Genomic DNA, 26,712 nt, shown 5'->3' on the forward strand with positions numbered 1-26,712 from the left:
TCAGGGCTGATTTCCTTCAGAATGGATAGGTTTGATCTTCTTGCAGTCCATGAGACTCTCAAGAGCCTCCTCCAGCACCAGAATTCAAAGGCATCAATTCTTCGGCGATGAGCCTTCTTCATGGTCCAGCTCTCACTTCCATACATCACTACTGGGAAAACCATAGCTTTAACTATACGGACCTTTGTTGGCAAGGTGGTGTCTCTGCTTTTTAAGATGCTGTCTAGGTTTGTCATTGCTTTTCTCCCAAGAAGCAGGCGTCTTTTAATTTCGTGGCTGCTGTCACCATCTGCAGTGATCATGGAGCCCAAGAAAGTAAAATCTCTCACTGCCTCCATTTCTTCCCCTTCTATTTGCCAGGAGGTGATGGGACCAGTGGCCATGATCTTCGTTTTTTTGATGTTGAGCTTCAGACCATATTTTGCACTCTCACCCTCATTAAAAGGTTCTTTAATTCCTCCTCACTTTCTGCCATTGGGTTGCGTTGCTGTTTTTATTTTTATTGGGTATTTTGTGGTTTTATATCTCGATTTTATTCTGTGAACCACCCTGAGACTCCTGGGTATAGGGCTGTATTAATATAATATAATATAATATAATATAATATAATATAATATAATATAATATAATATAATAATATAATATAATATAATATAATATAATATAATATAATATAATATAATATAATATAATATAATATAATATAATATAATATAATAAATTTCATCCAAGTTGGTAGCCATCACTGCTTCCTGTGGCAGGAGTTCCATAGTTTACACTGCGTGAAGAAGGACTTCCTTACATCCAATGGTCAGCTGCATTGGATGTCTGTGAGTTCCAGTGGCGTAGCGTGGGTTGTCAGCACCCGGGGCAAGGCAAGTAATTTGCGCCCCCTAACCTGCCGCCGCTGCCAGCTTCTTCTTGCTGCTGCCTGGTCTGGTCTGGTGTGGTTCTCTCCCGCTCTCAGCGCTGTGCTGGGCGGCCGCTGCACTGTCCCTCCCCCAGATAGTCCCTCGCTCTCTCTCCGCACCGCACGCCTGGCACCCACCCCCTCCACAGTGGGCAGCGACCCGGCGGCTCGGATCGGATTCTCACAGCCAGCACTGCAGTGAGAGAGAGTGAGTGAGCCAGGTAGGGGCAGAGAGCTGCGAGTGCGAGCGAGCGCCCCCCCCCCCGACGTTGCGCCCTGTGCGGCCGCCCCCCCCTGCACCCCCCACGCTACGCCACTGGTGGGTTCTAGCATTAGGAACAGGGGGAGGTTTCCCATGAGGAAATGTGGTCCACAGCTCCCTAAAAACTTCCCCACTCCTGATTTAGAAATTCTTGAAGGACGATCCCCCCTTCTTCCCCGTTCTGTTTTCTAAGAAAGGCTCCGGCCTTCCCTTGAAAGATGGGTCGCTCAAAGTGGCAATCCACCCCGTTTCCCCCCAAATCCTCTCGTTATTGATGGGATTTGTGAACCGATGAACTCTTTGTTCTGGCTTGCCGCTCGGCTTCCCCCTCCCACTTCCCTCCCTCCCTCCCACGGCAAAGGGTGCCAGAGAGAATCTCCATAAAAGTCTATTAGTCGGGATGAGTAATGGTTTGACAAAATAGATCCCCATAACCTCTCCTGAATCATCTTGGCAGTAATAGAGACTGTGTGTCCGTTTTTTGATTAAACATTTCCAGGGCTCCAGGAGTTGGAGGGAGTAAACAGTTGCAGCCAATAGCAGACCCCAACCTGTACCTCCCCCCCCAAAAAAAAAACCAACCCCCAGACTTTTGATATATCCGTTAGTCCAACAAAGTTGTTGCCCAGAAATGGAGGGTCATCTTGTCATTGCTGCAAAAATGGCATACCCTCCAACATTTCTCCAATGAAATTATTCCACAATTATGATTTTATTATTCATACCCCACCCATCTGACTGCGTTGCCCCAGCTACTCTGGGCAGCTTCCAATATATACAAAAACATAATAAAACATTAAGCATAAAAAAACTTCCCTATACAGGGCTGCCTTCAGATGTCTTCTTAAAATTCTATAGTTACTTATCTCCTTGGCTCAAGGGTCGCAAAACTCCATACCCTCCAACATTTCTCCAGTGAAAATAGGGACGTTCTAAGGAAAAGCGACGCGGGTGGCACTGTGGGTTAAACTACAGAGCCTAGGACTTGCCGATCAGAAGGTCGGCGGTTCGAATCCCCGCGACAGGCTGAGCTCCTGTTGCTCGGTCCCTGCTCCTGTCAACCTAGCAGTTTGAAAGCACATCAGAGTGCAAGTAGATAAATAGGTACCGCTCCAGCAGGAAGGTAAACGGTGTTTCCGTGCGCTGCTCCGGTTCACCAGAAGCAGCTTAGTCATGCTGGCCATGTGACCTGGAAGCTGTACGCCGGCTCCCTTGGCCAGGAAAATGAGATGAGCACCGCAACCACAGAGTCGGCCACAACTGGACCTAATGGTCAGGGGTCCCTTTACCTTTAAGGAAAAGCGGGACATTCCGGGATCAAATCAGAAACCAGGATGGTGTCTGTAAATCTGGGACTGTCCTTGGAAAATAGGGGGAAGAAGAGGAGGAGGAGGAGGAGGAGAGTTTGGACTTGATATCCCGCCTTTCACTCCCCTTCAGGAGTCTCAAAGTGGCTAACATTCTCCTTTCCCTTCCTCCCCCACAACAAACACTCTGTGAGGTGAATGGGGCTGAGAGACTTCAGAGAAGTGTGATGAGCCCAAGGTCACCCAGCAGCTGCATGTGGAGGAGCGGGGAAGCGAACCCGGTTCACCAGATTATGAGTCCACCACTCTTAACCACTACACCATGCTGGCTCCCTGGAGCTTTTCCTGATGTCAGCAATGGGCCTGGAAATTGCCTTTTCTGGAAATCTTGTCGAAAACAAGGTCACCAAAATGAGGAGTTTGTGTTCCTCCTTTATAAGGGCCTCATCCACGCTGTAATTTAAAGCAGGGTTGGACCTTTTGTGTCTCTCTCTCCAGAGCTCTCCCCATGAAAATTCACTCTTTACCACTGAACTGGAGCAAATGGCAGTATGTAGAAAACTCAAATTGCTCTTTGTTGTGCTTCAGCTTTAAAGAGCAGCTTTTTCATGGGGAAAGCTCAGGAGTGGGGGGTGGGGGGGGAGACCACTCAAAAACAGAGCTTTAAAGCACAGACCGATGCCCGGGGAGCATGGGGCAAAAGCTAAGTGTGGATAAGACCACCATTGTGCTTCAAAATGTGTCCTGAATTTTTCATTGGAGTTCCTAAGAGAAGTAATATGTACAAGAAGGCATATGCCAGGATAAATCATGCCTATAAGCAGTGCTTTTTTTTCCCCTAGAAGAAACATTGCCAGTACTGCGTACCCTTGAGTACCCCCCTCCCCCCCCCCCAAAAAGCACTACCTATAAGTGCCTGTATCTGTGAAAATAATATGCAAAAAAAATGCATTATATTAAGCAGAATTCCTTTGGGGAAACATGTAGATTAGACCTACAAAAAATGTGTGTATTAGGAAAAAGTCACACTACAATATTGATGAATTTTCCTGAGAACCTTTTTTTATAACACACAGACACACGTGTGGAAATGTGGAAAACTAAATTCCAGGTTGGGGAAAAAGCGAAAATGGGAGATTTCTTCCATCCCTAGAGCTTCTAACCACTGCTGCCACCTAGCTTTAAAAGAGATTCAAGAGCCGCCCCTCTCCCAAGCCTCAGAACTGGCCCTTCAGTTCAGTTTCATCCAGAACATGTTACGCAGTTAATCCCAGATCAATGGATCTAAAACTATGCTCCCTAACGCTGTGCTGTATTGCACAGCCTCGTCCCTGAAATCAGAAGGCTCACTTCTGAGATAATGAACATAGGATCTGAGTGCAAGGAACTCTCATAAGAAGGAAAAATCAGTTTTGTCATCGCATCTAAGGGGGATCCATGGAGCTCGCTTTGTGCTCTTGGACATCTGTTTTACGAAGCAGGAGAAAGCAAGCTTCTGCCCTTTGGGAGGAAGGCGAAAGCCAGAAGGGGTGTCCTTGGCGTTGCCCTCTCTCCCAGGAACGAATCTGCGCATCACTCACGGCCGAGGAGAGCAGTTCGTCTGCGTTCAAGAGGCCAACCCGCTAAGCAAGTCATTACATCTCCCTGCCATCACTCGCACTCGCCGTTCATTGTTATCTTGACATCTAACGGGCTCTTCTCTCCAGTGAGACCATTTTGCTTCGCGATTAAAATTGAGAGCCTCCCATCTCCTCCTCCTCCTTTTTCGCTATCCGTCTAATCGGGCTAGGAGCCATGGAGGTGTAATACATCTAACTGGGGGGGGGGGGCTTTTCCGAGGGAAAAAGGAGGCTTTAGATCTGTACGCCACAGGTAGACATGTTTCGTATGCGGCTCGTGCTGGTGATTCCTTCTCTTTGAGGGGAAGCTGGTAATTGATTTAATCCAGCCTGGCATAAACGCCACTTGAAATAAGATTGCGCTTTGCTGAGTGGAGCCGAGAAATGGGACGAGCAAAGATCAGAGCATCGATACTTTGAGCGAGAGCCCTCAGAGATTAACAGGGAGAGGAGGACCCCGCCCCTAAGAATCAGCCCTTGACGTGACACATCTCTCGGAAAATTAAAGGGAAGGGAGCCCTTATTGACCATTAAACCGACCAACTTAGGGTGAAGACAGGCGCCATATTGTACACAGTTGTGATTATAGAGACTGCTGGGAAGGAAAGCTGGGAGGCCAACAGCAGGTGGCGCCAGAGCAAAAGACAGCCAACGCATTCTAGTTCCGCTCCCATCCTCCTCCCTGCTGAATTCTACAAGGGCAACACCGACAGCAAGGAGGAGGAAAGTAGCAGCCAAGGTCACTTTCTGGAGGAGGTATAAGAATGAAGGCAACAAAGTGGAGCTGGCTGAGGGTGGTGTTGCAGTGGCCCAGTCACCGTGGTGAATCAGCCTCCTCTGAATGTAACTTTTTAGTTTTCTGCGCAACCTCTGGAAGCAAGGGGCAGGGAACATTCCTACAAGCGAGTACAGTGGTACCTCAGGTTACAGACACTTCAGGTTACAGACTCCGCTAACCCAGAAATAGTACCTCGGGTTAAGAACTTTGCTTCAGGATGAGAACAGAAATTGTGCTCCGGCGGTGTGGCGGCAATGGGAGGCCTCATTAGCTAAAGTGGTACCTCAGGTTAAGAACAGGTCAGGTTAAGAACGGACCTCCAGAACAAATTAAGTTCTTAACCCAAGGTACCACTGTAGCTGAATGGGGATGGGAGGGGGGTTGATTGGCTAGTGACTGTGATCTCACTCACCTGCAATACCGGGGCCTATGCCGCCATCCTAAATGCTAGATCTTATTGTTAAAATACGCCCTTGTTGCAGGGGTTTTGTTTTCTTTTAATATACCCAAGGGTAGTTGTTTTTCAAGTGATGCTTAAAAGCTAATGCATCATTCCCCTTAACCATGGTATTGATTCACCTCCTTGCCTGCATTACTAGCACTTTAAAGCCATTTAAACTATTTCCTGCAATTGGGAAGAGAAGTGGAATGGGATGGGATGGGGTGGGGTGCGGATGGAAAGCAGGAAGTCCTTACTAATCCACCCTGAGCTATTGCTCTAATCGCTTGAGTTGCTGTTGTTGTTTTTGGTTGTTGTTGTTTTTTAAGCTTCTCATTTAGCGATTACTTTCTTAGTCATGCGTAAGCCCTGGAAATCTAATATGGAAGCCAGTAATCCATTAGTTAAACAGATTTAGTTATACAAGGGGAGGGGGCTGTGTAGCTCGGGGAGTAAGTAATAGGTTCAATCTGCGCTACTGCATGAACCATGTAAACCATAAGCTAAAAAAAATTTTAAAAAGTCGACCTCCAGTGTTGCAACGTGGAAAGATCCTCTCTTTTAAAGATGGTTTGTTCGAGAGGTAGACAGAGGTTCCTGTCAGATGTTGGCGACCTACAAATCCCATCATTCTTTACCATTGGCGGGAGGCAGTGGAAGACAGGAGTGCCTGGTGTTCTCTGGTCCATGGGGTCACAAAGAGTCGGACACGACTAAATGACTAAACAACAACAACAACAAAGCTACTATGATGTAAGTCATGGGGCCCGCCTGCTAGCCTGCTCCCTGAAATATCACGGGTTTACTCATTTCTATATATAGGGTGCCTACATTCTGCATGGACTGGTTGTACAAATGGTTTTAGATACCTGTTAGGTCCATAAATTAGGACCTATTAGGACCATAAAGAAGGCTGGTCGCCGGAGAATTGATGCTTTTGAATTATGGTGCTGGAGGAGACTCTTGAGAGTCCCATGGACTGCAAGAAGATCAAACCTCTCCATTCTGAAGGAAATCAGCCCTGAGTGCTCACTGGAAGGACAGATCGTGAAACTGAGGCTCCAGTACTTTGGCCACCTCATGAGAAGAGAAGACTCCCTGGAGAAGACCCTGATGTTGGGAAAGATGGAGGGCACAAGGAGAAGGGGGTGACAGAGGACGAGATGGTTGGATAGTGTTTTCGATGTTACCAGCATGAGTTTGACCAAACTGCGGGAGGCAGTGGAGGACAGAGGTGCCTGGCATTCTCTGGTCCATGGGGTCACGAAGAGTCGGACACGACTAAATGACTAAACAACAACAACAGGTCCATAAATTACCCTATAGCATATATCCAACACAAAAAAGCTACAATTTGTTGTTGACAAAGGACAGCTGGACATAGAAAGGGCCCCATTACCTTCAGTAGCTTAGGGCCTCATCAAACCTAAATCCAGCCCTGACCATTAGCCATGCTGCCTGGGGTTGATGAGCATCTCGGTCTGAAACATGGGTAGGCAAACTAAGGCCCAGGGGCCGGATCCGGCCCAATTGCCTTCTAAATCCGGCCTGTGGACAGTCTGGGAATCAGCTTGTTTTTACATGAGTAGAATGTGTTCTTTTATTTAAAATGCATCTCTGGGTTATTTGTGGGGCATTGGAATTTGTTCATTTCCCCCCCCCCAAAAAAAAATATAGTCTGCCCCCCCACAAGGCCTGAGGGACAGTGGACCTGAAAAAGTTTGCTGACCCCTGGTCTGAAACATCTGGTCATTTCAAGAGGGCTTGTACCCCACAGCAGTTTTGCCCTGGAGCCCAAGGCAATTCTCCCAGTCAACCTGTAGCCAACCTGCCCAAGATGGCCCCATCTTTCTTCCCTTCAGTCTTCTTCCCCGCACACCTTGCTAAAAAGTCTTTTCCTGTCACCCGATGCTCAGTTACCCTGGCATCCTTCCAAACCCCCAGTCGCTGTTCATACCTCAGGGCAAGGGGGAGGACAGTTACCTATCTTGCATTGTCAATGGCCCTCAATGGGGCCATTGTTGCTTCTGTATTGTTTCTTAATGGCCCTAGCTTGGCCAGGTTGTTCTGCATAGGTGAGTTCAGGAATTCCTCTGCAGTTCGTATTTCTCCCTTCAGATCCCAAATAATCAAAATCCTACCATTTATTAATTTCTAGTGTTTAGGGGGGTGGGTTTTCCCCACAACCCAATAACAATGTTTTGGGTACTTCTGCAAACACTGGGGCTCCCCCAGTCCACCTGATGCCTTCCACTTTTACATGGATGGTGCAATCTGAGTTACAGAAGCAGCCGTGCTCAGAGAGGTGATGGCACTATTAGCAAATACAATCTTACTTGCAAATTGCAATAGATAAGAGCCTTTGATTCACATAACCACGCTGCATCTTTCTCTCCTCCACCTCTTGAAAATGAGTGTGGCAATCAAGCAGCGATTGAAACTTCAGCTGGAGAACTGCATGCAAAAAATGCTACTTAGCCAGTTTCATCACGGATTTGCAATGCTGTTCTCTGGGGCGGTCTTGCGATGCCCAGGGGAGATGCTGTGCTCTGGTGAGCTCTTGTAGCTCTCCTGGTCCCGTGGGAAAGGACTGCAGAGAGTGAGCTGGTTCCCTAACTTGGAACAGAGGATGGCGCCCTGAACATACCCACTAGTTTCATTCTGAAAGCAGGGAATGAAATGTCACAGGGAGCAGAGAGGTGTCACACTACAAATAAACTAACACAGCAAGGTGTGAGCAAGTTGAAAGCAAGGCCTCACTCCAGTGGCTCCCAATGTTCTGGATTGCTGATGTTGTTATTCCATCATGAATTTTAAAAAAGGTAAAGGACCCCTGGACAGTTAAGTCCAATCAAAAGCGACTATGGGGTTGCAGCGCTCATCTCGCTTTCAGGCCGAGGGAGCCAGTGTTTGTCCACAGACAGCTTTCTGGGTCATGTGGCCAGCAAAACTAAACCACTTCTGGCACAACGGGACACCATGACAGAAACCAGAGCGCACGGAAACACCATTTACCTTCCTGCCACAGCAGTACCTATTTATCTGCTTGCACTGGTGTGCTTTCGAACTGCTAGGTTGGCAGGAGCTGGGACAGAGCAACAGGAGCTTACTCCGTTGTGGGGATTTGAACTGCCAACCTTCCAATCAGCAAGCCCAGAGGCTCAGTGGTTTAGACCACAGAGCCACCTGCATAGCTGTCAAGTGTCCCTTATTTGAAGGGACAAAATCCCTTATTCCAGCGCCATGTCCCGCTGCTGTCCCTTATTGATGGATGTCCCTTAAACATCCCTTAAATGATGTGCCTTAAATTTCAAATGAAACAGCTCCTCTCCCTCCCTCCCTGCCGGCCAGGGAGGAGGGAGGCTCCAACTGTGTTGCTTGGCTGTGTTGCTCACCCAATAAGAAGTCTAAGAATGACTGGGGGGTGGAGCTTGAATGCCTTGTGTGTGGCTAGTTAATGCAAGCTGAGGGGGTTTTTGAATGCTGGACGCCATTTTGTTGCACGTGCTGCTGCAAACTTTGCAGTGCAAAGCCAGGCCGGGGAGCCATCTTAAGTTGAGGCTGCATAGGCCTCGTGGTGCATGTGATTCAGATTCTATTCAGTTGAACCTCTGGTTACAAAGTTGGTTGGACAGTGTTCTCGAAGCTACCAGCATGAGTTTGACCAGACTGCAGGAGGACAGGAAGACTGGAGTGCCTGGAACAGGTGAGGCTGCAGGTCCCTTATTTTGGCTACTGGTCCCTTATTTTCAAGGCTGCTGGTCCCTTATTTACAAATCTGTAAGTTGGCAGCTATGCACCTGCGACCCTCGAATATAAATACCACAAATATACGGTGTTTTGCTATGTAACATGAAAAATAACTACAACGAAACAGGACACTGGATTAGATCCAGATTTGGGCAACAGTCCTCACCTCACTTCCCTGGGAGTAAGCCCCACTTAATTTAATAATACTTCCTTCTGAGTAGACATGGTTAGGGTTGTGCTATTGAGTTCCTCTTCAGTCCCATTGTTCTCTACGGACTAAGCCGTGACTAACCTAACCCCATTGGATCCAATCTGCTGAGTTGAGGAGCTTTCATTCAAAGCTTACAATGTTTCATTCTCGCGCAGACCCTAAGTATTTGCGATCAAGAGTCGTATCCAAAGTTAGACAGCAGGCCTGCTGAAATGAATGAACAGGACGGACTTAGGTTCTTTTAGTGGGTCTTCTCTGGGTAATGTGCAGTTAGATAGGTTACTTCCAAGTAAGCTCTAGGGGAAAGCGTTCATTAAAAAGGCATGCATTCGTGAAAGTAACATAATACAATAATAATATAATAATATAATATAATATAATATAATATAATATAATATAATATAATATAATATAATATAATAATATAGTATAGTATAGTATAGTATAGTATAGTATAGTATAGTATAGTATAGTATAGTATAGTATAGTATAATACAGGAAATTTCTTTGCAAAAATGTGCTTATTTATTTATTTATTTATTTCATAAATTTATATGCCCCTTGATTGTAAAAAACGAAACAAACCTCAAAGTAGTTAACAAAAATAATAATAAAACCAAAACATTATTGCGGGGGGAGGGGATTAAAACAACTATTTAAAACATTCAAAAAAAAACAAAACCCAGCAATAAACTTAAAAGCACACCAGCCTATCTGGGTTTTTAGCAGGCATTGAAAAGAATACAGTGAAGGCACCTGCCTGGCATCAATAGGAAGTGAGTGCCAAAGTTTACTTGACAAAACTGCATGCAAACGTTAGGGGTGGAAATCCACACTTGGGCCAACCAATTTTTATGGGGACTTGAAAAGGAAAATATTCCAAGGTGAGGCAGAAATGTGGAGACTGGAAAAATGAGAACGTGGTGGACTCAGCCATCCTTAATTATAAGCCCGGCTTTTCTTCTGAGTCTTTGGAGGCTCATTATCTCTGAATGTGAGCTGAGTCTTCAGCCACATTTTTCTGGCAACTGCTGCCTCATGAGCTTCACAGAATCATCGGGTGCGATCATTTCCTTTGCTGTTTACTTCACCCAGCTTTCGTAGTGAGATGGAAAGCTGCGTAGGTTGCTGTGGTTCTAGATTCAGGTACAATTGCTCATCTTCTAACATTGTGTATGCTCTCAAATGCCAACAGTGCCCTTCAGCCCTCTATATTGGACAAATAGGCCAAACCAAAGGATAAATGGACATAAATCTGACATCAGGAATCACGAAACAGAGAAACCAGTAGGAGAACACTTCAATCTCCCAGGACATTCCGTGCAGGATCTCAAAGTAGCTGTCGAGAGCCAGTGTGGTGTAGTGGTTAAGAGCGGTAGACTTGTAATCTGGGGAACCGGGTTCGCGTCTCCGCTCCTCCACATGCAGCTGCTGGGTGACCTTGGGCCAGTCACACTTCTCTGAAGTCTCTCAGCCCCACTCACCTCACAGAGTGTTTGTTGTAGGGGAGGAAGGGAAAGGAGAATATTAGCCGCTTTGAGACTCCTTAAAAGGGAGTGAAAGGCGGGATATCAAATCCAAACTCTTCTTCTTCTTCTTCTTCTTATTATTATTACAAAAGAAATTCAGAAATAGACTGGAAAGAGAAGTTGCTGAACTACAGCTTATTACCAAACTTCAAACCATGGAGAGACCTGGTCTGAAGAGAGACATTGGATTCTTATCTCATTATACATGTTTAAGCTATTCTTGGCCATCTCATCCCTTGCTTTTTCTGTAAGACAAATTGCAGTTGTTAACAGTCGTCAACAGGTTTACCACACCTATCAGCCAATCACCCATTCCCACCACCCTTCTGAGTAATACCCCTCCCCACCCTCTCACTATATATAAGGGTCTGGTGACTTCTGTTTCAGTGTATCTGAAGAAGTGTGCATGCACACAAAAGCTCATACCAAGAGCAAACTTAGTTGGTCTCTAAGGTGCTACTAATGGGACACAGGTGGCGCTGTGGGTTAAACCAGTGGCGTAGCGTGGGGGTGCAGGGGGGGCCGGCCGCACCGGGCACAACATCTGGGGGTTAGGGTTAGGGGGCGCAAATCCACGGGTTAGGAGGCACAAATTACTTGCTTTGCCCCGGGTGCTGACAACCCACGCTACGCCACTGGGTTAAACCACAGAGCCTAGGACTTGCCAATCAGAAGGTCGGTGGTTCAAATCCCCACGACAGGGTGAGCTCCCATTGCTCGGTCCCTGCTCCTGCCAACCTAGCAGTTTGAAAGCACATCAAAGTGCAAGTAGATAAATAGGTACCGCTCCGGCGGGAAGGTCAACGGCGCTTCCGTGTGCTGCTCTGGTTCGCCAGAAGCGGCTTAGTCATGCTGGCCACATGACCCAGAAGCTGTACGCCGGCTCCCTCGGCCAATAAAGTGAAATGAGCACCGCAACCCCAGAGTCAGTCACGACTGGACCTAATGGTCAGGGGTCCCTTTACCTTTAAGGTGCTACTGGACAATTTTTTTTATTTTTTAAATATATTTCAGGTTGTGTGTTTACCTGGGCCACATTCACACCCTGCATTTAAAGCAGTATAATACTGCTATAAACAATCATGGCTTCCCCCAAGAGAATCCTGGGAAGTGTAGTTCGTTAAGGGTGCTGACAGCTCTTAGGAGACCCCCCTCCATTCCCCCTCGCAGGAGTACAATTCCCAGAGTGGCTTAACAGTCAATCCTTTCCCCCAGGGAATTCTGGGAACTGTAGCTCTGTGAGAGGAACATCTTCTAACAACACTGAGAACCCTTAACAAACTACACAGCTGCACATCCTGGTCCCTTTGTTGTTCATCATCTTTATAAATGATTTGGATGAAGAAGTTGAGGGGATGCTCATCAAATTTGCTGAAGACACCAAACTGGGTTGGGGTAGCTAATGCCGCAGAAGACAGAAGTGGGATAAAGGATGACCGTAAGAGATTGGAGAACTGGGCTGACACCAACAAAATGAATTTCAACAGGGACAAATGTAAGGTTCTGTGTTTAGGCAGGAAGAACCAGATGCACAAATATAGGATGGGGGACACCTGACTTACTAGCAGCACATGTGAAAAGGATCTAGGAGTCTTAGTGGGCCACAAGGTGAACACAAGTCAACAGTGTGATGCAGCAGCAAAAAGAGATAATGCTCTCCTGGGCTGCATCAACAGAAGTATAGCATCCAGGTCAAGGGAAGTAATATTACCATGCTAGTCTGCCATGGTCAGACCACACCTGGAATCCTGTGTCCAATTCTGGGCATCCCAGTTTAAGAAGGATGTTGACAAGCTGGAACATGTGCAGAGGAGGGCAGCCAAGATGATCAAGGGTCTAGAAACCAAGCCGTATGAGGAACGGTTGAGGGAGCTGTGTATGTTTTGCCTGGAAAAGAGGAGGTAGGATAGCCATTTTCAAATATCTAAAGGGCTGTCACATGGAGGAGGGAGCAAGCTTGATTTCTCCTGCTCTGGAAGATAGGATCTGAGCCAACGGCTTCAAGTTGCAAGAAAGGAGATTCTGAATAAGCATCAGAAAATGTCCAGGCAATTCCAGACGTGTGGCAACCCTAGACTAAATGACCCTCAGGGTCCCTTCCAACTTTATAATTCTATGATTCTATACTATAAATTTAATGCTGTATCATACCATTTCAGTCAGTTTTGTTTTCCCCCAAAAGGAATCCTAAGTAGTTTGTATTCCATAGTTTAATTATGCACTGTGTGAAGAAGGGCTTTCACATATATTCATACACACACACACACACACACACACACACACACACACACAGAGTGGTACCTCGGGTTACAGACGCTTCAGGTTACAGACTCCGCTAACCCAGAAATAGTACCTCAGGTTAAGAACTTTGCTTCAGGATGAGAACAGAAATTGTGTGGTGGCAGCGGGAGGCCCCATTAGCTAAAGTGGTGCTTCAGGTTAAGAACGGACCTCCGGAACGAATTAAGTTCTTAACCAGAGGTACCACTGTAAATATAAAAAGGGAGAAAATCTCTCATTACAAGTCTTCAGACAGCCCTGCTAGTGATGTTAATTGCTTACAATGTTCTTCCAAATATCGTATAAATTTACTCCAGTACTTATGGAATACTTGATCATGCTGGTTTCGGATTTTTCCCTTCAGCTTTGCCAGTTCCGCAAAGTCCCTCATTTTTGTCTGCCACTCTTCTTTCATTGGTGCTTCTTGTTGTTTGAAGAAGGGCTTTCTTCTATCTGTCCTGAATTTATGTGAAAGAGAGATAGCACCATCCTGAGATAGATGATAGAGATAGAGATGATAGAGAGGGACTTCAAACTCAGGATAACACTTTATGTATTTGATGAAGTGAACTATCATCTGCCAAACTTTATTCCATAATAAATGTGTGTCTTTAAAAATGCTCCAGTACACCTTGCTGTTTTCAGCTGCCTCTTAGATATTACACATGCAATGCAGGCCTCACTCTGCCCCCTTTTTTCTGCATGGCTAGGTCTTTGCTACAGTACAGTACGACACTAGCCCCATAAATCAAACCCACTCACTTCCATTGAAAACAAATTTAAGGAGACAAATTCTTCTTCTGGGCTGTGCATTAATCTGAGTTACCTCCTGCTGGCTTTTGCAGGGTGTGTGTGTGTGTGTGTGTGTGTGTGTGTCATTTTGTGTGTTTCCTCTCAAATTAAACGTGTCTTTTCCTCCGATCCTCTGTGTTTGTCGCCCTGATCCGCCATCTCTCAGATCTTGGCTAATGTGATAATGATCTCTCGTTATTTCCTGGCTATTAACATGCTGCCTAATGAGTGATGAAAATGGAGAGAGGAAGCTATTTTGAGGCAGGAGATGAGTCACGTACGGAAATGGGCAACCAAGATCCGTACGCAGAGTGGAAACGGGAGAGACTTCTGTTCTCTTGGAAAGTGAGCTGGGGCAGAGGTTGCATGCTGACTCTGTGTCCTGGAGAATGGAGAACTGGAACTCAGTGTGCGGTTTCTGCCCAAATCTTTATTTTATTTTTTTAATAAATATATTTATTTATTTTCAAAGAAATAAAAGAAACATAAAAAAATACAAAACAGCAAAGTCAATCACAGACACACATCAAAAAAAGAGAAAAAAATTAAAAACAAAAACTCCAATTTTTAAATTCCTGTTTACAAAACTTTCTTTCTTGACTTCCTCACGCCTCCCTTTTTTGTGTTCCTCTTTGTCCAATCAAATACAGCAAATCCTTACCCTCTTTCAAAACTCATTTCTAATTATTAAAATCACTTCTATTATGTCTCCGATCTTTCCTCCTTATGTTTAAACACCTTTAGCATATTGTTTACTTTTGACATAATATAACTTTAATCTTTCACCCTTTTTCTATTACGTTTTTGCATCCTTTTTAACACTATCACTAATGCCATATTATTTTTGTATCCAACATCATTTTAGCATTCATAAACTTTACAGTATTTCTGCAGATAAATCTTAAATCTTTAAGGCAATAATAATAATAATAATAATAATAATAATAATAATAATAATAATAATTTATTATTTGTACCCCGCCCATCTGGCTGGGTTTCCCCAGCCACTCTGGGCAGCTTCCAACAAAGACAAAAAATACACTAAAATGTCACACATTAAAAACTTCCCTGAACAGGGCTGCCTTCATATGTCTTCTGAATGTCAGGTAGTTGTAAACAACTCTTTGACATCTGATGGGAGAGCGTTCCACAGGGTGGGCGCCACCACTGAAAAGGCCCTCTGCCTAGTGCCCTGTAGCTTTGCTTCTCACAATGAGGGAACTGCCAAAGGGCCCTTGGCACTGGACCTCAGCATCCGGGCAGAACGATGGGGGTGGAGGCACTCCTTCAGGTATACTGGGTGCAAATCAGTATGGTGCATAGACTGGCAGGGTGCTGGTGAATGTGCACCAAGGGAAGGGTTCCAGTTTATCTCCACAACAACCTTGTGAGGTAGGTTAGGCTAAGAGAGAGCAACTGGCCTAAGGTCCCATGGTGAGCTTCTTAGCTGAGTAGGGGGCTCTGCACTCAGGTATCCCTGGTCCTAGTCTGACATTCCTGCTATATCAATTCATATACAGTCATACCTCAGGTTACAGACGCTTCAGGTTACGTTTTTTTGGGTTACGGACCGCCAAGCACCGAATGCGCAGAAGCACCGAATCGCAACCCGCGCATGCGCAGACACACCACTGCAAATTGCAGATGCTGCTGGTTGCGAATGTGCATCTTGCACAGATCACATTCGCAACCCAAGTGTCCACTGTATTTGTTATGTACTGAAGTTCTCACCCTTGGCCAGCAGGGGGATATTGTAGATAGTTATGCAAATAAGGGATCAAAAGTGACGTTCAGTGATTGGATAGTTTTAGAAAGTTGTTACAGTTACTTTGTACTGGAGCTCTATATAAGCAGGCTGACTGAACCCTTCAGTTCAGTTCAGTTCTGTTCTGGCCTGCGAATAAACAAGAGCTGTTTGAAGAATCGCTGTGTCATCTGATATGTTCACCCACAACTTTATACCTCATTCTTCGTTTTCCAGTTCCTACCATTAAGGGAAGAGCCATACCTCAGTCGCAGAGCAAGCAAAAGGTCCTGCCTTAGGGGAAACTGAGTGGTTTTTTCCAGCCTAACCTACCTCACAGGGTTGTTGTGAGGATTAAAGGTGATTTGTAGCAGGGGTAGGGGGTGAAATGGATTCTGCCAGGTGAAGGTAAAGCCAAGGAAATCTCGCCCTGTGGTTGCAGAATGGTCCTCGGATTTTGCCCAAAGTGTGCTGAATCGATGCTCTTTATTAAGCATATCCATCTTTATCATTAAAAAAAACAACTAATTTTCTGAAATTGATATAATTGCAGTTGATTTACAGGATAGAGATTCACAAACAGCGCTGATTCCAAGAGAGCGTTCTGGTCGCAATGTACATTCCAACAGAGCAAAGCACAGTCCCAGCTGCCTGCAAAGCTCTTTAATTAGATAGCTTCTCTTTTCTCCCATCCATCAATCTGATCACGCAAGTTCATTTTACCATCATCAATCCCTTAAACTTTTCTTCAATTACCAGGGTCCTCTGGAGACATCTGTTTATAAGGGAGCTCAATTCTTGCTCTTACAATTAAATTGCTAAATCGTTCTTGAAAACTCTTTGCCGACCTAATCTTTTATATAGCGGAATCAAAAAAGAAAGAAAGAAATGGATTTAGATGTAAATCAACTCCAGAGAAGAAACACTCGATAATTTGTTTCACTTTCCGCCCAATAACTATTTTTCCAGGTCCAACAACATATGGTTGACTCTGGCATTCACATTTGGACATTTGTGTAGGACCGGCTGTACCGTTAGGCAAAGTGAGATGTGTTTGACACCAGCATTCAAACTTGGACATTTGTGTAGGACCGGCTCTACCGTTAGGCAAAGTGAGACCCCAACATTCAAATTTGGACATTTGTGTAGGGCCGGCTCTACTGTTAGGCAGAGATGTCTTTGTCCACATGGCAATAACAGCCCTTTGGCTGAAACAAACCTCCCCCCCCCCCAATCAAATGCAGTGGAATACCTCACGAGCTTGCACATTCTTAACTACAAGTGTTTAGGAAAATGTCAGCTAATCAGTGGGTGTTTTACTATGCCTATGGGAACTGTTCAAACTCTCTGATATGGAATTATAGCTACATGGAACCTCCAGGTTCAGAAGCAGTATATCTGTTAATATGCTATTCTATTCTATAACAAACAAGGAAGAGGCCTGTTTCCTCTCTATCCTGCTTGTTGGCTTGCCAGAGTCATCCGCTTGTCCATTTCAGGAACCAGAACATCAAACCTATAATGTCTGAATTAGCAAGACTGTCATTACGTGGCTTTGTGGGAGATGCCTTCTGGGTCTGGTCTGTGGGGGACCACAGAGATGTTGGCAACAGTTCTGCACTCTCCCTTTGCTCATTGCCTTTTCCTGTTCTCCCGTAGCCGGACGAGTTGACAAATGCCCTGGAGATCAGCAACATCGTCTTCACCAGCATGTTTGCCCTGGAGATGCTCCTGAAACTACTGGCCTTTGGCATCTGGGGATACATCAAGAACCCGTACAACATTTTTGACGGCATCATTGTTGTGATCAGGTAAGCTGGTCTGTTTAACTGCATCTTCAGAGGCACAGTGGGAGAGACTGTGTACACAATCTGGGGCTGGAGACAGTCAAAAGCAAATGCTCTTTCCGATTGGAAGATGTTGACAGAACTTGTATTTCCTTGCTTGGAATCAACGATGGGTTTACTTTTATCCCTCCTCCCTCCCAGTCCCTCTTTTCTTTTGCGTTGTGGCTTTTAGACCGCAAGCCTGGGTGCAGGGGTCATTGGGAACATGCTCTGGGAACCTTTTCCCAGCTGTGGAGAAGGATAAAAAATGTACAGAAATGAGTCAGATTGGGAACGAAATCTTTCTTGAAAATGGGTAGGCAAACTAAGGCCCAGGGGTCAGATCCGGCCCAGTTGCCTTCTAAATCCAGCCTGCGAACGGTCTGGGAATCAGCGTGTTTTTACATGAGTAGAATGTGTCCTTTTGTTTAAAATGCATCTCTGGGTTATTTGTGGGGCATAGGAATTCGTTCATTTTTTTCCTTCAAAATATAGTCCGGCCCCCCACAAGGAGGGACAGTGGACCAGCCCCCTGCTGCAAAAGTTTGCTGACCCCTGACCTAGGCCTTCAGTTGATTGACATCCAATGCCCTTTTACATGTGTTGCTGGAGTGGGGAATATTGGTTTGTTCTTAATCTTATTATGTATTTTGTGGTTTTTATATTGTCATTTTATGCTGCGGAGTGCCCTGAGATCTATGTATGAAGGGGGGCATACAAATTTAATTAATAATAATAATACCACCCACCACAGGACACGGGTGGTGCTGTGGGTTAAACCACAGAGCCTAGGACTTGCCGATCAGAAGGTCGGTGGTTCGAATCTCCGTGACGGGGTGAGCTCCCGTTGCTTGGTCCCTGCTCCTGCCAACCTAGTAGTTTGAAAGCACGTCAAAGTGCAAGTAGATAAATAGGTACCACTCTGGTGGGCAGGTAAACAGCGTTTCTGTGCACTGCTCTGGTCTGCCAGAAGCGGCTTAGTCATGCTGGCCACATGACCCGGAAGCTGTACGTTGGCTCCCTCGGCCAATAAAGTGAAATGAGCACCGCAACCCCAGAGTCGGCCACAACTGGACCTAATGGTCAGGGGCCCCTTTACCTTTACCTTACCACCCACCACCCAAGGCAGCCGGCCTTTCTACTTTCAGTTATTATGGCCCTAGCCATTCATGCAAGTTCAGACAGCTTCTTGTTTCACCCCACAGCGTCTGGGAGATCATTGGCCAATCGGACGGAGGCCTCTCAGTGCTAAGAACCTTCCGGCTTCTCCGGGTCCTTAAACTGGTGCGTTTCATGCCCGCTCTCCGACGCCAGCTGGTGGTCCTGATGAAGACCATGGACAACGTGGCCACCTTCTGCATGCTCCTCATGCTCTTCATCTTCATCTTCAGGTATGTGCCAGCAAGCGTGCGCAACCCCTTCCTCTCCGGTTGATTGCTATGTTTTGTTTTTTTCCATTCATCTCCGCTGCCGCCTAGATTAGAATGACAATGGTGCCCCTTTGCTGAGCGGTGCGTGGATGACAGCTCAACTCACAATAGACTGACAGGCTGGATGCTTGGCAGATGGATTCCCCTCTCCTCAGTCTCGCTGTTCCACCAGATCCTGCTACCCCAGAGACAAATGAAGGACGCAAAGTGACAACAAGAGCGAAACAATTGCTCCGTTGTTCTTGATCGATGGCAAACATTATCGAGGCAGCTGAACTGAAACCCAGGATGTCATCTCTAGAAACAGAACAGGGAGGGGGGATGAGAATGGTCCTCCCCCCCCCGCCTCAAATTGGCTAGAAACTCTCGATTTGCATTTGTTATGCAAAGCGCGCTAGCTATTTATTTGACATTTCCCTCCATCAAACGTCAACTTCGTTTGCAAAATTCCTGGAGGGGTGCGCTGCAAAACTTGGAATGTTTCCAGGTAAAATCTAGCAGTCGCTTTGTGCATTTCAGGGAAGCACAGAACAATTATTTACCCAAAGGTAGAGGAATTAGGGGTGAAAGCAAGTAAGAGGCGACATGGGATTTGTAATCCATCAGTTCTGCAGTGCGCCTGGCTGGCAAAGGTTGGTGTGAAACAGCATTTTCCAACCTCTGGGTGACCTGCAAGCGGGTCTTGAAGCCCATACAAGTGAGTCGTGGCTGTTTCATTTTTGCCTTGGATGTGTCAAATCTCACTTATAAAACAGGCAAAACTGCAGTTACAATGCACAAAACCATTGGCTGCTGTCAGATGCTGGTGTGGTTGCTCAAGAGCAAGCAGGCAAGACTCCGACCTGTCTTTTCCATGCTTTATTATTAATACAAACTATTTACAGTGCAGAGCATCGCAAGCGCATGTCTGCTCAGTCGCTAGCAGAATCTGGGCGTGGCCGGTCCTTGTACCTCCCCCAGCATAACAGTCATGTGACCCCCATCCTTCTCCTCCTCTCTGTGCACCCAAACCTCCTGCGCAGACTGGGCGCTGGCAAAGGGGTACTTCCCTCCTCTCCGGTTTGCTCAGCCTCAGTGTTGAGGCTCTCCCTAGCATCTCCTGGTCCCTGCACCACTGGAGGTGGGGCTTTCCTCCTCGCCAGAGGAGGAACTGCTTCGCAAGATCTTCGGAGGCTTCTTGTAACACAACTGCCCTTCCACCTCTCCCTTCTGAACTGATGGCAGTTCCCTGACAGCTACCAAAGGCCTGAGGTCCAAACTTGGTGTGTCAATGAACCAATTGGTCACCATGCTATGCACCGTATTTTCCGCTCTATAAGACGCACCAGACCACAAGGCGCACCTAGTTTTTGGAGGAGGAAAACAAGAAAAAAAATATTCTGAATCTCAGAAGCCAGAACAGCAAGAGGGATCGCTGCGCAGTGAAAGCAGCAATCCCTCTTGCTGTTCTGGCTTCTGGGATAGCTGCGCAGCCTGCATTCGCTCCATAAGACGCACACACATTTCCCCTTACTTTTTAGGAGGGGAAAAGTGAGTCTTATAGAGCAAAAAATACGGTAAATTTGGAGTTGTGGGTTCCCATATCGAAAAGGCTGGGAACCATTGGTGCAAAGCATCCTTGAACGTTGTATTTTATTTACAAGTTCCTTCCTCTCTTCTTCTCTCTTCCTAGCATTCTTGGCATGCATCTCTTCGGATGCAAGTTTGGCTTGAAAACAGACACAGGGGACACGATGCCGGATAGGAAGAATTTTGATTCCTTGCTGTGGGCTATCGTCACTGTGTTCCAGGTAAGACCCCAAAGGCTACACCTCCCCACTAAACAATGGTGAATACAGTGGTTCCTCAGGTTACATACGCTTCAGGTTACAGACTCCACTAACCCAGAAATAGTGCTTCAGGTTAAGAACTTTGCTTCAGGATGAGAACAGAAATCATGATCTGGTGGTGCGGCAGCAGCAGGAGGCCCCATTAGCTAAAGTGGTGCTTCAGGTTAAGAACAGTTTCAGGTTAAGAATGGACCACTGGAACGAATTAAGTACTTAACCCGAGGTACCACTGTATGTGATACACTCAGAGGCTGTTCTTTAGGAGTCAGATGGACAATGAAAGCCACCATAGCTGTTCTTCAGCAGATTTTATTGACAGGGAGGGGAAGATCAAGAACAAAGCATAAGGAGACAGACAAGATCTCACGGTCCCATCTGTTGCCAGAACCCAGGGGTGGGGAGGAAGGAGGGCAACGGATGGAGCACACATGCATATTCAACTGGGTAACAGGGTCCATGTCACCTAGGAGATCACAGCACCAGAGGTAAGAAAAGAGTTGTTCCATTGTCTGGAGAGGTCACTTCCTGATTCCTGATTTTCAACAGAGCCCAGTGACGGAAGCACTCAGCTGTATTTCAGAATGGTTTTTATATGTGTGTACATAGTGACAGGGATGCAGGTGGTGCTGTGGGTTAAGCCACAGAGCCTAGGACTTGCCAATCGGAAGATCGGCAGTTTGAATCCCCGCGACGGGGTGAGCTCCCATTGCTCGGTCCCTGCTCCTGCCAACCTAGCAGTTTGAAAGCATGCCAATGCAAGTAGATAAATAGGTACCGCTCTAGCAGGAAGGTAAACGGCTTTTCCGTGCGCTGCTCTGGTTCGCCAGAAGCGGCTTAGTCATGCTGGCCATGTGACACAGAAGCTGTATGCTGGCTCCCTCGGCTGATAAAGCGAGATGAGCACCGTAACCCCAGAGTTGTCCGTGACTGGACCCAATGGTCAGGGATCCCTTTACCTTTACGTAGTGACATGGAACAACAGCCTAAGAGGGCTCTGTTGCCTTTCTGCCCTGCTCAGAGACCCCGGCTGACTACAGTCAGAAGCAGTTTGCTGCACTGAGCAGATCTTTTTGGCCTGAACTACCACAGCTGTTGTTCTTGTACACTGGTGGGCAAAACAGACCTGCCCTGCTTCATTAGGAGTGACATTGTCTTTCCAACTACAAGATCTGGGCAGACATCATGTCACAAATGGCCTTCGGAGGACAAGTAACTTGAAAAAGCTTCTCCGGAACGAGAAAAACAACCGGCTCTGCCCGCCTCAGACCAACCTGTCTCGGTAAACAAGAGACGGCGATTAAATAATTGACTGTCGGGAGAAATTGACATTGGCGTTGTACAGTTCGCGCCATCCATTGCCTCATTTTAATGGAGGTGCCGCCGCTATTGTCACTGCAAATCTTGCGGGTAAATAAAACCGGCAAAGGAGTTGAGCTCTTGCAGCTGAGGTTAATGGGAGCCATGTTGCTAAATCAAGCCAGCATAGCTTCCCTGCTGGGCCAATACCCTGTTGGCGGGTTGCTCCAGCTTTGAGGCAGTTCTGAAGACGGTTGCCTTGTCTGAGGCTGGACTAATTGAGGTCAAAGAGTTCTTGTCTTCCACTGATATCCCAAATCAGTGGCTACCATGGCAAATTTCTGCCTCTGAATGCGAGTGACTGGGACTCACAAGCAGAGAGGGTGCTATTCTGCTCAGCACCTGTTTGTAGATGTATCTAATGTGAGCATCTGAAGGAGCGTCTCCACCACCATCGTTCAGCCCAGGCGCTGAGGTCCAGCTCTGAGGACCTTCTGGTGATTCCCTCACTGCGAGAAGTAAAGTTACAGAGAACCAGGCAGAGGCCTTCTCAGTAGTGGAGCCTGTCCTGTGGGACACCCTCCCATCAGAAATAAACAACTCTCTGACTTTTAGAAGACATCTGAAGGCAGCCCTGTTTAGGAAAGTTTTTCATGCTTGTTGTTTTATTGTGTTTTTAATGTTCTGTTGGGAGCCGCCCAGAATGGCTGGGGAAACCCAGCCAGATGGGTGAGGTAATAATAATAATAATAATAATAATAATAATAATAATAATAATAATAATAATTTTACTATCATCATCACCATCTAGTTGGCCCCCATGAGAACAGGATGCTGGACTAAATGGGCCCTTAACCTGATCCAGCAGTCTCTCCTTGTGTATACAATGGTACCTCGGGTTACATATGCTTCAGGTTACAGACTCCGCTAACCCAGAAATAGTATCTCAGGTTAAGAACTTTGCTTCAGGATGAGAACAGAAATCGTGCAGCAGTGGCGCAGTGGCAGCAGGAGGCCCCATTAGCTAAAGTGGTGCCTCAGGTTAAGAACAGTTTCAGGTTAAAAACGGACCTCCGGTACGAATTAAGTACTTAACCCAAGGTACCACTGTATTACAAAGGACAGGCAGCAACAGGAATCCCAGCAATGGATCCTTTCGATCAGAAGGATCTCTAGCAGCTTTTTCAGACACTGTGTCTACAATATCCTCCTGGAAACTTGAGTCTCATTGAGGCATGGGAGTTGCCGTTCCTCGTCCCAGAAAGTGACCGCCTGCATGCCTTCAGATTAAAGCTGGAGTACTGGGGGGTGGAATTTAGACAGCAATTCTAATCCCCTTCGAGTAAGGAGTTAGGACTTGCTTTGAGTAGACCTGGTTAGGCTTGCCCTGTTCGTAGTGAGTTTCTAGGGATGTTGCCTGGCAATGTTTTGCGAATATTCATTTTGCAGCCTTCAGTTTTTGAGCTCAGTGTTTCCCTTTCAGTTCTGAGCTCAGAAATTAAATGTTACCGCCTGCACAGTTGCAAAAGTTTGCTGGGGAGTCCCTCTGGGAATCCATGTAACACATTTTACCTTCAAGACAAGTTTTGTGGATCTCTTGTGTGGGACTTTTAGGAGTTGGAAACCCAGTTCCCAGTACCCTTTGTTCTACCTCTTTGTTCTTTGGGGGTAGCCACAGAAAAGGCTCTGTCTTGGTAGAATCCCCCACCTGAGATAAAAGCCTGCTATTCTGGACTGATCTCTCATTCCCTTGGTCTCTCTCTCTCTCTCCATGTTGTGTGCAGATCCTCACCCAAGAAGACTGGAACGTGGTTCTGTACAACGGGATGGCCTCCACCTCTTCCTGGGCCGCTCTCTATTTCGTGGCTCTGATGACCTTCGGAAACTACGTCCTTTTCAACCTCTTGGTTGCCATCCTAGTGGAGGGTTTCCAGGCCGAGGTAAGGGAAGAGTCCCGCTGTCAAGGCTTCAGGGAATCCTATCCCTCTCACAGTAAGGTGCCAGGAAGCAGAAAAACTAGAAGAGTTCTTACCAGGTAGTTTATTCAATATTCACAATGGCAGGTTGAGAGGAGTTCCCTACCAGGACAGACTTTGCTCCTGTGCTCAAGACATCGATTCTATAAAACATATTTTGCTGCCTTGTGTGAAATACGAGCAAGCCGGGGCTGAACTGATATTACCCTTGCTGGTACCTTTCGCGGGAAAATCAGAGGCTCACTATGTCAGGTTCCTATTGGAAGACTGGACAAACGCTAGGACATTAGCAGTGGTGAAGTTTTTATCGCTGGTTGCAAGAACCAATGATCCCTATCTTTAAGTCTGAACAAAATGCTTGTTTAACCTGGAGGTAGACTAGTCTGAATTGTGCATTGCTTTGTAACCATTTGTTGGGTCTCTGGACCGTAATAAAGATTGATGATGAATATTCACAGAGAGAGACAAAGGAGTGCGGTCTCTCTTAGTTATTGGCAATGCTCTAAGTCAAGTCCCACCCCCTCAGTCCCTCCTTTTCTACGTCACCCCGGTGCCTCCTTTTCTGCCTCTGAGTTTTCTGTTCTATTACTCTCAAGGCATGTCTTGTTCTGGGAGAGAGAGGTTCAGGAATGCTTTCAAGAGACACTGAGTCTGTCAGCTGTCTCTCCCCAGTGCTGCTTCTTCCTACTGCTCTCCCAATATTTCCCAGCTTCTCCCCTCTGCAGCCTCTGAACTATGACCTTCTGCAAGCCATTGTTCTAAATCTATACTGTCCTCTTCTTGGGAAGGTTCCCACCATCCTTCCTCAGTCCAGCCCCTTAAACCCACCAAGCAGGTGACCTGGCTTTTCGCTTGGTGAGCCAACCAAACATTCAATTCGGATGGCAGTTTTGACCATCGGTGGTTGTTACGGACTGGATGTTATGCAACATGTCCAGAATTCCGGGCAACTGTGGAACTCCCTGCCACAAGGTGTGGCGGGAATTGATAGAGACGGTTCATTCACCTACGATGGGGATAAGGAGCCTCTGGTCCTCTTGATGTTGCTGCACTAGTGGTTTATTTAATTTATTATTAAATTTCTACCCCCGCCTCATCGGCACATTTGGTGTTGTCTGCACTGACTGGCAGCAGCTCTCCAGGATTTTTGTTTAATTGTTTTTACTAAAGATTTTCTTGGGTAACAAAATTGCATGCAGCATCTCATTCAGCCCGGACACTGAGGTCCAGCTCCGAGGGCCTTCTGGCAGTTCCTTCACTGCAAGAAGTGAGGTTACAGAGAACCAGGCAGAGGGCCTTCTCGGTAGTGGTGCCCACCCTCTCATCAACTATCTGACGTTTAGAAGACATCTGAAGGCAGCCCTGTTTAGAGAAGTTTTTAATGACTGATGTTTTATCATGTTTTTATTTTTTTGTTGGAAGCTGCCCAGAGTGGCTGGGGAAACCCAGCCAGATGGGCAGGGTATAAATAAATTATTATTATTATTATTATTATTATTATTATTATTATTATTATTATTCACAGCCCAACAAAACAACAAAGCCCTCCCACAGCATACGAATCAATATGGCTAATTTGACCTAGCAACCCCTTCCCCTCTCACACAGCAGCTCTCCAGGATTTGAGATTGGGTTCCCTCCAAGCCCTGTCTGGAGGTTGTAGGGGCTGTTATTTATGCAAAAGCAGGTTCGCTTTACTACTGAGCTACAACCCTTCCCTGAGAAAGTTCCTAGTCCTCATTGTTCTGAATACAGAAGGGTGGTTTAAATAATATATATATACAGTGGTACCTCGAGTTACATACGCTTCAGGTTACAGACGCTTCAGGTTACAGACTCCGCTAACCCAGAAATAGTACCTCGGGTTAAGAACTTTGCTTCAGGATGAGAACAGAAATCAGGCTCCGGCGGCCCGGCGGCAGTGGGAGGCCCCATTAGCTAAAGTGGTGCTTCAGGTTAAGAACAGTTTCAGGTTAAGAACGGGCCTCCAGAACGAATTAAGTACTTAACCCAAGGTACCACTGTGTAGGACATTTCGCCTTATACCAAGTCAGGCTGTTGCTCCATGTAATTCAGAACTCTCTACAGAGTTATCCTGGATTTCAGACAGAGGGTATCTCACAGCTCTAGCCACAAATGCTGGGGTCTGAGTCTGGCACCTTCTACATGCCAAGCGGATGTTTTGCCACTGAGCTGCAACCCTTCCGCCACATTGGGACCTTCTAAGGCTCTGTTCCTTTCTGTTTTAGTCCCTCTGTCTGGGCTCCGATCTGCTTTGACATCCAGCCACACACCCCGTCCACATCCCCCCAGGACAAATCCATGGCGACATTTGGGTTTTAAGTGAGAGTTACATCCCCATTTCAGCCTCAGAATTATAACGATCTCAATATCATATTTTATCACGGAGCTTTTATGAAGCCATTAGCGTATGGAAATGATGTTGAGCCTTACCTAAACCCAACCCGCTTGAGCTAAGAATAATGACTTAGAAGAAGGGCTTTAATCACATCGGGGGGAGAGGAGAGAGATATTACTTTTCCATGTTCCTTAAGAACAGAGCGGCCATTTACCATTTTAGAATGCTCAATCGGCATTAGCCGCGGAAAGATTCAAGTGCAGAATGAGAAACAGCTTTGCTCTTCAGAACATGAGTCCTCAAGAAGTGGGAGGGGAGGAGGCGGACGGAAGAAGGATGAATGTTTTTAAGTTGTTTCTTTCTCAGACAATCGGT

At 46.3% G+C, this 26,712-nt stretch overlaps 1 protein-coding gene across 3 annotated transcripts in view; it reads left to right on the top strand.

Annotated features, from left to right (window-relative positions):
* The window catches only part of CACNA1H (calcium voltage-gated channel subunit alpha1 H), a 385,142-nt gene that overhangs the window by 273,036 nt on the left and 85,394 nt on the right, over nucleotides 1–26,712 (top strand). For all 3 annotated transcript variants that reach the window (XM_083711204.1, XM_083711206.1, XM_083711205.1), the window contains exons 11-14: nucleotides 17,281–17,432; nucleotides 18,653–18,838; nucleotides 20,550–20,667; nucleotides 23,787–23,942. In XM_083711204.1, coding sequence (XP_083567330.1) covers nucleotides 17,281–17,432; nucleotides 18,653–18,838; nucleotides 20,550–20,667; nucleotides 23,787–23,942 — 612 coding nt within the window. The remainder of the gene's footprint in view (nucleotides 1–17,280; nucleotides 17,433–18,652; nucleotides 18,839–20,549; nucleotides 20,668–23,786; nucleotides 23,943–26,712) is intronic.

Source organism: Podarcis gaigeae (assembly GCF_964106915.1).
Source record: "Podarcis gaigeae genome assembly, chromosome: 14".
NCBI classification, from domain to species: domain Eukaryota; kingdom Metazoa; phylum Chordata; class Lepidosauria; order Squamata; family Lacertidae; genus Podarcis; species Podarcis gaigeae.